The sequence below is a fragment of the Vigna unguiculata genome, chromosome 9 (assembly GCF_037176805.1).
Source record: "Vigna unguiculata cultivar grain cowpea cultivar isolate G323 ecotype 2 chromosome 9, ASM3717680v1, whole genome shotgun sequence".
Classification (NCBI taxonomy): domain Eukaryota; kingdom Viridiplantae; phylum Streptophyta; class Magnoliopsida; order Fabales; family Fabaceae; genus Vigna; species Vigna unguiculata.
The window spans coordinates 40,565,628-40,579,520 of record NC_140800.1 but is presented as its reverse complement, the minus strand read 5'-3'; the positions used below and the strand labels follow the sequence as shown (position 1 = coordinate 40,579,520).

Below are 13,893 nucleotides of genomic sequence, written 5' to 3'. Positions count from 1 at the left end.
CAAAATGCTATAGTTAATTTATATATTTTGAGATATATGATTAATGTATGATATTTTTATTATTACCATATGGATAGTCCCTTATGGGTATATGATCCATGATGAATTGACTTTTATATATATATATATATATATATATATATATATATATATATATAATATGTTATATCAATGATATATGACTTCTTATGAGTGGGTGTGATGCATTATGAATATATCTGATTTGAGATACTTAAGATGACATCAAACCTTAAAAGAGTGTATAAAACATGTTAGACATTAGTGTAAAGAAAATATATTAATTATAGTAAACATTCGCTTAAGTTTGCATTTTGATATTGAAAGTTTAATATAAATTTATGAAGTTTTAAGAGTAAATATTAAGAATGTTAAAATTTGTAAATATATATATATATATATATATATATATATATATATATATATATATATATAATTTGAGGTTTTATGGATTACTTATCACATGCAAAAGTTGTGTCATTAAATACTAGACAAACTTGTTTGAATAGATTGGTTATCTAGTAATTGGAAGTGCTTAATACTCTCTTATTTTCCTTTTAAATGTTATTTAAGTCTTTCTTTTAAAAATCAAGAAACATAATAAAATTTCCAATAAATAATAAATATAGAGAGAATAAACGGGAATAAAAGGTAAAAATATAAATGACACAAAAGTAACAAATGTTATCTAAATTTAGAACCTAGAAAATGATAATTTACACTATGCATCTTTTGGTCTAGTATGCATGGGAACACGTCCTGATCCAGAGACCACTTGGTCCAAGGAAACACTTAGACCTGAGGACCTCTCACTAAGAACCAGAAGCAATTTTGACCACATTAAGTAACTAAACCTGATTAACCCACTAATCAAACCAATTAAAGGTGATTGGCTTCAATTAAACCCAAACAAAGGAAAAAGGGTATAAATAGCCAACTCCGAAGTAATGTAAGTGAGATTTTCATGGACATTTATTGTTCTAATTTGAGCATCAAAATGCCTTATACTGATACCCAACCAAGAAGACTAGAAGGCAAACAACGAGCTAACATAACATTCAAAAGAATGCATAGAAACTAAAAATTGACATAAATACACGACTTTACATGAACAATAGTTAAATAAAAATAAAATTCTTTAAAAGTATGAAATTTATAAAGAAAGAGAAAGGATACTGTAAATAAATAAGCAAAATTGAAATATATAAAGAGATTTAAGTTCCACTTGATAATATATAAAAGAATAAAAAAAAGAGATACAAGCAGATTGTAAAAGAAAAAAAAATGACCGATAATATTGGTAGTTTAGTTTTACAGGAATAAGAGTAAAGGAAGAAGTAACAAAATGTTATGAAAGCTTAAAATTCTGATTAATCATATAATCGCATTCATCTTTATTGTTTAGAATGTAAATTAAAAATGCTGGGTTTTGTTATTTTTCTGCACATTTTTACATCATTTCATGGGTACGTATCAATAAAATCTGTACACTTTCTTTCATTTCTCATTCTATCCCACCGACTTGTCCTTTTCATCAACTTTCATTTGGAAGATACAAAAGCGAAAAAGATATTCATCTTTCCGTACAAATCTCTCTCCCTGACTGCTTCAGATTTTTTTTTTTGTTCACATAGTGAATGAGTGAATGGTTGAAAATGAAAAATTCTTTATAGTCGGACATAGACATCATCAAACATTGTAAACATGAATCTTAGATATCAATTCCCAATAAGACTTTTTATGGTTCTAAATATAAATCTTAGATATCAATTCCTAATAAGACTTATGGTTGGGTTTACACTGAGCTTTCATATTGAACTTATTTATTACATAAATATAAAATATTGTTATTATCGTATTGTCAAAGACCATGATTAAAAAAATTAAAAATGAAGTATCATTAAAAAAAATATAAAGCTACACCTTTTAGACATGAAAAAATAGAGTAAAAATAGATAAAAATTGTTGAACTAATATAAAGCTACATCCTTTTAGACATGAAAAAATGGAGTAAAAGTAGATAAAAATTATTAAACTAATTCGACTCGTCACATATTCGAGCTGAATTAGATATAGAAATTAAATTTTTTTTTATCATAAACAAAAATGGATTGTACTTACTTAATCCGCAAATTGGATTTGATTTACTTAACTTGCAACCTATTTATTTTTAGAAAAAAATCTATTTTTAATCTTTGAACCGTAAAATCATAATTTCATTATAATTTTGAAATCATACAAATTTTAATGTCCAAAAAATGTCAACATTATTTCCATCCTACAAATTTTAATATTCGAGAATGATTAAAAAACTACTTTTTATTTTTATATGAATTAACGTGTCAACCCGCTTAATCAGACATCCATGGGTTGAACCTTTTACTCACTATTTTTAATCCAACTAAGTAATGAACCTACCCATTTGAGAAACCCTATCTTTCATTAGAGTTTCTAATTCTAATAAAAACATTATATTTGTTAATTCTTTTATCAATCTTTCACACTTTCAATGAGAAAAAAAAAAACTATTTCTTCTACCTGTTTAGTAAATTAGTAATCCCTTGTCTCAAGCAATTATTATTAGTATTATTATTTTTTAAATTCAGTTGAGAAGATCCCAAAAACTTCTTTTATTAGGTGAAAACTGAAGATACCTATAAAGCTTAGTTCCTCTATTCCTAAACATCAGGTTTTGAAAAGTTGCAAAACTCCTTACTTGCAATACACGTTGAATTATAATGAAAGAAAGAGAACAGCTTTTTTGCCTACACTTTACTTTTCCTTTAAATTCTTTAGTGCTTCTTAAATGAACTGGAAAAAAAAAAAAACAACGTAAGAGAAGATATTGCACCAGCAGCTTAACATAGAAGTTTCAGTCTATCAAGCCATTGGCTTGGATTATTGTATTAGAGGGATGAAAATATTGGCTATGTACAAAAGAGCAATAAAAATAAGTAAAATACCAACTGCATTTTGTACAGAAGTGATGAAGAAAAAAATGAACAGAAGGAGGGGGTACAAAGAAATAAGTCTCCCTCGTCTGGCCTAACATTGCAATTGATTGAATCATTGAGATGGGGATGAATTTGAAGGTACCACAGATGCTTTGCAAATAGGGCACCAGTTCTTCAGCCGAAGCCATTGCTGTATGCAAACCACATGATACATGTGCTCGCAATGCAAACTCCCCAATTCATCCGCAACCACATATTCCTCCTACAAATCAAGTCAATTAAGTGCATATCAGTTTCAGAGGCTACGGCTGGTCCAGAATTCCTTTTTGCAATGAATGGACACGTGTGTATTAAATGATTATATAAACCTTACACCAAAAGAAAAATACTAGTTTCAATTGGACAGAATGTGGCAGACCCTTTTGCCAACCAACATTTAATTTAGCTCTGCTGGAATCAAATATCAATTTTATGATATTGTCAATGAAATCCCGCAGGAGATGCAGGTAGATCATAAATCCATCATGGAGAAAAGCTTAGAGTCATGATGATGCTTAATGGCACACTCTCTGCCATGAAAGGTGCAAAAAGACTCCATTTAACTAGTGAAAAGTACCTGGCAGATGCTGCATTTGGTGTCATCCTTGGCTTCCTTGCAACTGTTGACTGCATTTCCAGAGGGTGAAGACTGGAAGAAACTTTTCTTTAGACATTCTGACAGCGCTTCCTCTGTTAGAGCTGTGCTCACAGAACCCATCCTCTCTTCCAGAGCCAGAAGTTGCTGTCATTTCCAGAGAATTTTGGGAGGTGAGAATGATTAGAAAATAAAATATAGACAAAATCCGCATGCAATAACAAAGAGAAAATCCCTTCTCAAAGCCATCTCCGGCAATTCAGTTAAATTCAAATCACTCCCTCACAAGTTGAAGTAACGTACTACCAATGAACAGCATTTAAGATACGTTATAATACTCTATGTTGCTTAAATAACATGTATTTTGAAGCATATTTTCATTCAAATCTGTAGTAATCACAGAACTATCAAGCCACAGTAGATATCATCAGAAAAAAGAGGAAACAAGCTAACAAATATAGCAAGCCGTATTGTAGCAACTTATGACATTAACGAACCTCATATGACATGTTATCGATGTCCAATCGCATGTCTCTATGCGGATCGTAGAAGTTAAGCCCAGTAAGGAACAAGTTGGATTCCAGTAAACGAATTTGCTGCAAAGACGCCAAATGAATGAATCAAATAACTGGTACATTTTGTCAAATGATTTTTTTAGTCAGGATTTACCTCATGTGTTAGCTCAACATCTTGTTCAATCCTCTCAAGTGCCAACAATACCTAAATAAATTATGAAGAATTAATTTTATAAACTTAAACCAAAGCTCATGATAAAATAAAATGTAATATTCATGTTAGTAGTGAAAATTACCTCAGCAATACTATCCACGTTGTAACGCCGTCGAAAGCTATCCAGATTCATTATAGAATGAGTGAGCCCATATTCTGAAGGAGAGCCAGGCATAACACCATATAACTCCTCACTGCCAGTACCTGGTCTACTGTGAGAGCTAGGACAACTTAAGGAACTATCTACAGAAGTACGATGTGATACACCAGAAGCATTACGACCACCAGAATGAGGCAAAGAAGGTACCATGACAGGGGAGTGATTGGGTGACACGGGATTGGCATTTGCTTGGCTGGAAAGCCTTCCCCTGGCATGACCACTAATTGATTTTCGAGTTCTAACTGGTGCCATGTTGCTGTCTGACCTGTCCCTGTGAGGAGGAGTATTCCTAGATATTCTTGAATCAGAAATGGATATGCCATTTCTGGAACCAGAATTCCGTCCTTCTAATGAAGACCCGCTCATTTTCTTCCCTCTAGCAGACGAACTACCTTCCCCTTCACAATTCCTCTTTTTTATCATCTCCTTCCTTCTGTTAAGGGTTGAATCTGAAGGTGAACAGCCGGCAGGGAGGACATCAGAAATAGAGTTGCATTTGAGATTCCTCAATCCATACCTACTGCTACCTGCACGCATCACTGGACCAGTGGTTTTAATTTCCTGACCACTAATTCCAGACTTTGGATGAAAATTCCTCCGAGATCTTGAATTGGATACCACACTTGAGCTTCCTACTTCCATCATGACACTACCAGACACTGTCTTTTCCATTTCAGCTTGAAGACCTCTCTGACTTTTTTCAGGGGAAGGGGCGACTTTTGAAACCTCTGACTCATCCAATACACTACTAGTTTCAGATGAATCTGTCTCTAACTGAGATGATGGTTTTTTCCGGGGTTTTATAAGCGGTTTTCCAGGGCTACTAGTCTTGGGAAAAGTTCTAGAGGAGCTTCCAACTGCTTCCTTTCCAGCAGAAGAAGATTGAATAGAAGGTTTCAAGGATTTTCCTTTTTCAGAAGAACCAATTTGAGCACCTTTAGAAGTGTTGACTCTGCTACTGCAAGTAAGGCGGCTGCACACCTGACCATTTCGATCTTTAGCATTAGCAGTGTCTCTAAACACATGGCCCGCCCCCTTTCTAGGGACTACCATCCCATCAATGGCTCTTTTACCAGAATATTCATCCATCAATGGCATACTCCCTTCAAATCTGCAACAAGTTATCGTAGTGTATTAGATCATAAAAAGTTCCAACAAGCTACACGATTGTCAAAACCTTAATCTATATTGTATAAGACTATAATTTTTCAAGTATGTTGATAGCAATCACTTATGTGCCGAACTCAATTCAAGCAACAACATATAGACTGGGCAAGAGACTACATACACCCTTGGTCTATAAATTTGGGTTCAGATACCATCAAGGAATAGGCCAATTTCCTAACTAATATCTACAAAACCGTTACAAACTAGTCTTATATACCATACCATTTAAGTGAAAGGGAGAAAAATAAATATTTTCAGCAATTTATAAGATAAAACAGGGGTCTCATAAGACAATGATTGTCAACATGATCGTGGTGTGTTAAGGAGCTAAAAGCAGCCAATCTCAGTGACCACTCAGAAAGCTCTGACTAGAAAATTCAATCAATGTGAAACATTGTTACAATACTAAAGCTATTCTCACGCCAAATTCATCCTTTATTTCTCAGAATATTATCGTAGACTCAGCAGAATCAATTTATTAAATCATGCATGTTCAATCAAATACATGCTCAGGGAATTTGAACTGTACCGAAGCAAGTGAATTGAATAACATGTCAAAAAGTTAAGAAATAACAGGTAATATCGAAAAGTATTGCATTTATAAAAAAAATACGAAATGCTAACAGGGATAAAACAAATATGCAGAAAATAAGTTTAACAGGATAAACATATAAAATCTAATCGCATATGGTTAGAGTTCCAAGAAATACATTAAAATAAAGGCTCTCCAACTCCAACAGAGTTTTTTTTTTCTAACTTTCCCGTGAACCAACAGGGTCCGAACCTATCATCTAAGCGTGATGATTCTCCTCTAACTTCTGAACATTACAAAAAACCTGAAGCAGTAACCTTCATCCAGACCAATTCAAAAACGAAGTGAAACAGAAAATAGCAAACCAATACACGATGAGATGACGACGCACCCCAGCCGTCACGAACCATGACCGGTCAAAAAGCAAAGCAACATTTTTTACGAGGAATCACATAACCCCAAATCCTCAAAAACATCCTATTCTAAATAACCAGAAAACTCAAAAAACGAACATGATTTTAAGAGTGAAAGAACGAACGAGAAACGAAGAAAACGAAGAAGAAGAAAAAGAGTAAACGGGGGGCGTGAAGGGCTGATTCCTCAAAAAGTGGAAGGACGCTTCGTTTTGAAAGGACGAAGGTTTGCATCAAATATTCTCCACACAATCACAAAGACTCCGTCTCCGCTATTTCAGCGCTGAAAAGAAGCTCAACACTAACCACACCATTGACCATACTCACTCCAATCCCAATCCCAATCCCAATCCAAAAAACCCAAACCCAATCATTTCACCTAAATACTATAATAAAAATCCCACCTCCACCTATTCCCCCACACCACCAAACATCACCATTCATTAATTCCAAATTTTCACCACCAAAATTAAAATTCATTCATAAACCAAATATCGTTTATTATTAATATCTATAAACAAAAATATACACATGGCCATGGACCAACGCCATAAAACTGATACACACAAACAAATTTGAATCATCCATTTTTTCAATTAAGATTGATTGAAAAACAATAAATAAACCAGAATTGCTTGAGCAGAGGCAAAAACTTTGAATTCTGTCACTACCTCGTTTTGTTGCGGTTTGAAAGGTGGAAGGAACAGAGAAGGGAGAATAGAAAAGAGAGAAAGAGAAGAGGTTTGATACAGAGAGAAAGAGAGAAGCAATGTTCAGTATTCTAATCCAATGAAGCTGTTTTAATAATAAGTTTATTTATTTATTTATTTATTTATATTATTTTATGGTTAGGGAGCGGAACCTGAGAGGGGAAAAAACCGAAAAGGGTCGTTGTGGCGCCGTCCTAGTTGAAGAGCGAGAGGAAGAGATCTGGAGCGTTGATTTGGAGCGTGAAAAATGGAGGGCGTGGATTGAATGTTGTGTCACACTCAAAGAACCTCTGTGGGAGTAACCAATGTGAGGTTCATTTTGTGGGCGCAAGAAAGGAATGGAAAGTTAATTTACACATGACAGATATAATTATATATTTTTATTTCAATGATTTTTAAACATGCTTTTTATTAGAAAAAAATTTCATAAATAATAATGTCAAGTGATCATGTTTTTATATGAAAGGTATATTATGAGGATGACAAGCATACATTTAAGTGGAAAATAATTATTTTGAATGATAAAATCTTTCTTTTAAATATTCGAAGTAAGTCAAAATTATTGATACAAAACATATAATTTTATACATTAAAAAATAATATAAATGTGAATATTTCGTACCTCTTTTGGAAAATAAAGAATACTGTCATAATAATTTTTATAAAGGAAATAATATCACCAGTTAATGAGTAATAATAGACTTGGATAAATAAATTTAATTTAATTAAATCAAACAAAACATCTTTCTTCTTTCTCTCTGTGGCACATTCCAGAAAGAGCAAGTGAAAAAAATCTTTAACCTTTTTTCTTTTGGTGAATTTCTCATATAGTACTAGAGATTATCTTTTATTCTGAAAAAATAATATAAAATTACCCAATCTTCTATACTGTTGGTTTTCTTTTATATTTTCAATAAATTTTTTATTTAAATAGTATCTCTCGTGCTCAGAGATGTTTAGTGTACTCTCGATAAAAAAGAATAAATTTAAAAACTATTTATTTCAATAAAAAATGTATATTATCAATTATCAGTATATCACTTTTTAATGGATAAAATTATGTGAATTAACTCTAAAAAATCAGAAAGAAATTTAAAAAGGTAAAAAAATAAGATTACCGCATTTAAAAATAAATAAATAAATAATTATATTTTTCATTTATAAATTAAATATAACTTAAAATTTTAAGTTGTATTACTTTTTTAAAATCATATGATGCAAATGTCACATTAACATATTATACTATATTTAAATTAATTAAAAATAATTGAATTAAATGCAAATATTTGCAAATAGGATAGTTGACATCGACTTAAATTTAGTAGAATTAATATTACGCGTCATATGTTTATTTTAAGCAATTGTTTTTGTTTATTCTCTATCTTAAAGTAATTTTTCATTTATATTTATTTTCTCATTACAATCAAATTTAAAGTCAATTATATTTTTAATAAAAAAATATTTTAAAATTAGAAATTATAATTATTACGTATTTAAAAAATAAATTTAAAACATTTATTATTTATACTAATTCAATTAAATAAAAATATAATTATTAAAATCTTGTATCTAATGTTTTGTAAAAAAGAAATTACAAAATAAATAATTTATTATATGAATCGTGGTCCAGTTCGTAAATCTGTTCACCAAAAATTATGCGAATATATCAAAAAAATTAACTCATATTTTTGATACGAGATAAATTGACCTAACTTTTTCTTGAGACCAAATCCAAGAGGAACCAACCCGCATTACCATTCTTATTTACAAATACTTAATTGGTAAATAATGAAATAATTTTTAAACTATTTCTGAACAAAGTTTAAAATGATAATATTTAAGATGAATAGAAATATAAAAATAAGATACCAAATGTCTTTAGATGGAGTTCAAATTAAAATTAATTTATAAATATTATTTTATTAGCTTATTGAAACACGTGACAGGTATTAAAATTTAAAAATAAATAATATCTCATGTATGTATCTCTAAGAATGTTAATAAATTTGATAACAAAACACGAAATTTTTTCTGGGTTCAAAATGCTTGATTTAGAAAAATACGTAACTTGTAAAAAAGAAAGTATACAAAATGTTCTCATTTAAAATACATGTGTGTGGATGCATAATGGTGGCGGATTAGGCAAGTAAAATGAAATTGGGTAAATTTAATCTTTAAAAAATTGAAAATCTGATTTAACATATCAACGAGAAAAAAAAACTAGCCTTTGAATTTTTTATAAATAAATTAGTCCTTATAATTATATGATAAAATAGTTTAATTAAATCAGTGCTTATAATTGATTTTTTTTATAATAAATCAGTTCTATAATAAAAAAAATAGTTTAATTATTATTTGTTAATTAAATCAATAGTTTATTTATGTTATTTGTCGAACCTTTAATTAAACTTGATTAATTAAAAAGGCTATTTTAGTTATATTGTTTTGTTCCTTATAATTACATGTTATAGTTATATTTATTTTAGAAATTTGTATACAATTTTATCATCTTAAACCTACAAATTTTTATATTAGTGTGTTATATGTCACTAATATTAAACTTAGTATTATGTCATCTGTTTTACGTTTGTCAACGAGAAGTTCACGTAAAAAAAATATATCGTAGTCGCAATTTAAAACGATTTATGTCGGTTATCTTTATGTTTCACGAAAAATTGTTCATTTACGTTGGATTCTATAATGTTTTATGAAATGTGATATATATGCTTTACATCGATGTTTGATGTAAACATTTTTTAAATATCAGAACAAGGTTTTTTGTCATTGTAACAAAAAGTTGTTAAAATTTGGTCGTTATATTAAAATTTTCCTATCTTTAAAAATCTACTATTTAATTTTCTTCGTGTGGTTTAACTTTTCTTTTTTAAGTTTTCCCTTTTTATTATCTAATCATTATTTCACTCTACCAAAATCATTCATGCACTATGCTAAACTCAATTAAGCTTATAAATATTTATTTCAATATATTTTCTTTTCACAGATTTTTTGCATCAACCTTAGTATCGTCCAACATAATAATTTATTTTTACGTTGAACGTGTAGAAACGTCTGACATGTAGACCAATAATTTTTTCCCTCTTAGTTTTGCAAATTCTAATTTTTAACCTATTTGAAACATTTTATTTTATATGTTTGCAACAAAAATGAAATGATCATCTATAAGTGAGACTCTTAATCCAACGGTGCTTGATGCACTTTATTACTGATTGGATTTGTCTCAAAGGAATATGTATTGTATGTCTCATCGGTCTATCGGTCAGGGTCAGTCTTCAGGCCCATCGGATGAGGCCGGGAAAGCTCGTATATAAAACGTAACCATCGGTCGAACGATCTGATGAATGAACTACATAGGACCATCGGTCCATCGGTTCTGCAAATAAATCATATCGCATCACCAGAAACCATCGGTCGAACGGTCTGACGAATGAACTACATAGGACCATCGGTCCATCGGTTCTGCAAATAAATCACATCGCATCACCAGAAACCATCGGTCGAACGGTCTGATGAATGAACTATATAGGATCATCGGTCCATCGGTTCTACGAATAAATCACATCGCATCGTGAGCAACCATCGATTGAACGGCCTGACGAATGAACTATATAGGACCATCGGTCCATCGGTAACAGTCAAACGAGTGACATTCTGGTCCGCAATGGAACATCGGTGGATCGGCCCCACACGAACAACACCTTAACCTAATAAAGGACAGTCAGTGGACCAACCATCAGGTCGATCGATCGATAAGACTCTTTAGATTCACGTAGTTCTTTATATGCATCCATCGATCGATCAGCCATACACGAATTATTCACTTGTTCAAAACAGGATATAACTAGTCCAGTCAGGCAGCCATCGGTCGCACAGCCAAACAACCAGTCAATCGGATTAATTAACGTTAAGCGAGTCAGTAATCTAGATTAGAGGATCATTGGGCCGCGATTAAGAAACCCTAATCAGGCCCACACCGAAAACTATAAATAGGGCCCAAAGGTAGGTTGGTGGGGATCTTTAATTCGCATTTATTACAGCAGATACACTGATACTCCGATCGGTTCCTTACTGACTTAAGCATCGAAGCTTTTTAGACAGGTACCCCGATCGTCAGCCCAGCCGATCGAGCAAAGGAGTGAATTTCTTGGAGAAGAAGTTATCGCAATACTAAGAAGAGGAGTAAGATCAGAGGAGTTCTTTAGTAGGCTCTAGGTTCCTATACCCAAAACATAATAGTAGTTGAAGTCAACAAAAATTGTAACAGGCATTGAAAAGTACATTAATTAAATGTCCATAAATTGTTTTGTAAAAGTTTTCAAGTTATATCCCCACTTAACCACTACAAATACCAAATGGGACCATGCTCTAAGCACTCTCACTTATCATATTGCAACCTAATTATTATTATTAATCACTCACCTGGTCAACTACGTCTACCTACCCCGTTTTTCAGATATACATATTTCCAAACGCCACCCATAATTCCAATATACATAAATACACATATATATATATATATTAAATAATAAATTATATTATATATTAAGATAAAAAAAAAGAGAAAGAAAAGTTATCGGATGAAAGAAAAAACAGATGACGGTATTTGACTGGGTGCATGTAAGCCAAGTGTGAGACGGAGAGGGAATGGCGCGTGCCTCCACCACTCTCATTTCCTCTGCTGATGTAACTTTTTTTCGTTTTTTGTTTGGCACCAAATACATACATAAACTTAACCTCATCTATCTGGCTACATACCAGTGGGGTAGGCACTGCCCAATTTGGACCACTCACTCACTCACTCCATTTATAATAATGGACAAATTGTCTTCCTCCACTATGCTTACCCTTAGCCACCACATACTTATTGGAGTTATTGGTCTGCTGAGACACCCTCAACCCTTCCCAACCCAAAACTTCTCTTCTGTTTAGAAATTTAAGGTATGTTAAAATTTAGGGTAAATATGCTTTTTAGTCCCTGAATTTTGATTCAAAATTGAAAGTTATTTTTGTCTAAAATTTTAATATATTTTGGTCTCTAAACTTAAAAAATAAATAAAAATAGTTTTTTTAAACTAATTATTTTAACTCAATCATGTTAATATTGGAGCTGTTTACACCGTTTAACACATTTCCGGTTTAATATTTTCTAGAAAATGCATTCGACACCTTAAAAGAAGTTATTGTAATTGGATTAAAATGACTATATTCATTTATTTGTAAAGTTTAAGAATCAAAATGTATCAAAGTTTCGGACATAGACAAATTTCAATTTTGAATCAAAATTCAGGGACTAAAAACATACTTAATCCTACAATTTATCATAAGATAACTAATATATAAATAAAAATATACCGTTAAGTTATTATTTACTTTAAAACAATTACTATATTATTATGATTTTATTCTTAAAAAATATTTCAAATAATAAAAAAAATAGTATTTAAATTATTTTAGACCTCAATTTCTTTCCTATCGAAATGAAATCCTATATAAATTTGTTTATAATTTGGTACGGTATTTTCTTCCTTCAGAAAAACCTCACATCTTCACCAACAAAACTATTTCTTCATCAAAGGCAACACCTTTCAAGGTGCTGTGTTGGTGGGTTCCTCCGATTCTTCCTACCCATTAATGTATAATCAAGATTTTTCCACATTTTTAGCTACAACATGAAGTGCCAAATGGAGTTCCATGTCACAGACAACCTATGAACCAACCAATACTAAAATAAAAAGGAAAAAAACGTATTTGGCGGTTTTTTAAAATTGCGAGGCCATGCTATTTTCTAACCCAATGACAATAAAAATGGAGCAAACCACATGTCTCTCTCTAACTATAAATTTTAATCCTCAGTTGCGTATCACTATTTTCTAATAAATGTGAATGCAAATATATAAGTAGACAGTGACCTTTCTCAATTCTCACATCACAGTGTTCATTAACGACAAAAAAAAAAATAAAAAATAAAAAATTGAACGGATAAAAAAAAATTAAAAAGGGTTATACATACTGCCAAATGCAATGCCACCACAATTCTCCGGCTTTAACCGCCCATACCACGTCATCTCTACTTGGGCCAGGCCCAATAAGGGAAAACTAAATAATAATAATTATTATAATTCACTTAAGTGGTTTATATATATTCCAAATTAACGACAATATGCAAAAGAAAAAAAAAATTATAGGATAATTAAAATTCTGTTCTTCCATCTTTACAAATACGTTTATTACATTACTTACAAAGAAGCTGTTTTTCTCAACTAAACTTCAATTAGCATTTTTCATTAATTGAGAAAGCGAATCCAAAAAAGCTCTTATCCGTTACGTAAAAACATGATCTTTAAGATATAGTTGCATTAGTCCACGTCCAACTTTCTATTTTCTTTACGTATTTTTTTTAAGGCAATTGAAATTATCTGGGGATAATGTTTACATTATATCTGGGGATAATTATCAAGATTTATTTTTTCATATTTAAACTTGCGATGAACTATGCTGCAAGATAGTTATTAAATATATGTGAAATAAATATCAAATACAATGCATATACTCCGAGCT

At 31.2% G+C, this 13,893-nt stretch overlaps 1 protein-coding gene across 1 annotated transcript; it reads right to left on the bottom strand.

The window, feature by feature from the left end:
- Positions 1-2,876: 2,876 nt before the first annotated feature.
- LOC114164094 (uncharacterized) lies at positions 2,877-7,460 on the bottom strand. The gene is made up of 6 exons (XM_028048608.1): positions 7,279-7,460; positions 4,418-5,606; positions 4,276-4,326; positions 4,104-4,202; positions 3,589-3,753; positions 2,877-3,234 (listed from the first exon to the last, which is right to left on the bottom strand). Exons 2-6 carry the CDS (start codon positions 5,591-5,593, stop codon positions 3,085-3,087), a joined length of 1,641 nt encoding a protein of 546 aa, XP_027904409.1. The 5' UTR covers positions 5,594-5,606; positions 7,279-7,460; the 3' UTR covers positions 2,877-3,084.
- Positions 7,461-13,893: the final 6,433 nt, after the last annotated feature.

Bases quoted from the DNA above. Each gene is read 5' to 3' on its own strand.
- LOC114164094 (XM_028048608.1), bottom strand. From the start codon at position 5,593: ATGCCATTGATGGATGAATATTCTGGTAAAAGAGCCATTGATGGGATG. The intron at 4,203-4,275 runs GTAAATCCTGAC...GCGTCTTTGCAG, and splicing joins ATGTTGAGCTAACACATGAG to CAAATTCGTTTACTGGAATC. The intron at 3,235-3,588 runs GTACTTTTCACT...CTTGATTTGTAG, and splicing joins CCAAATGCAGCATCTGCCAG to GAGGAATATGTGGTTGCGGA.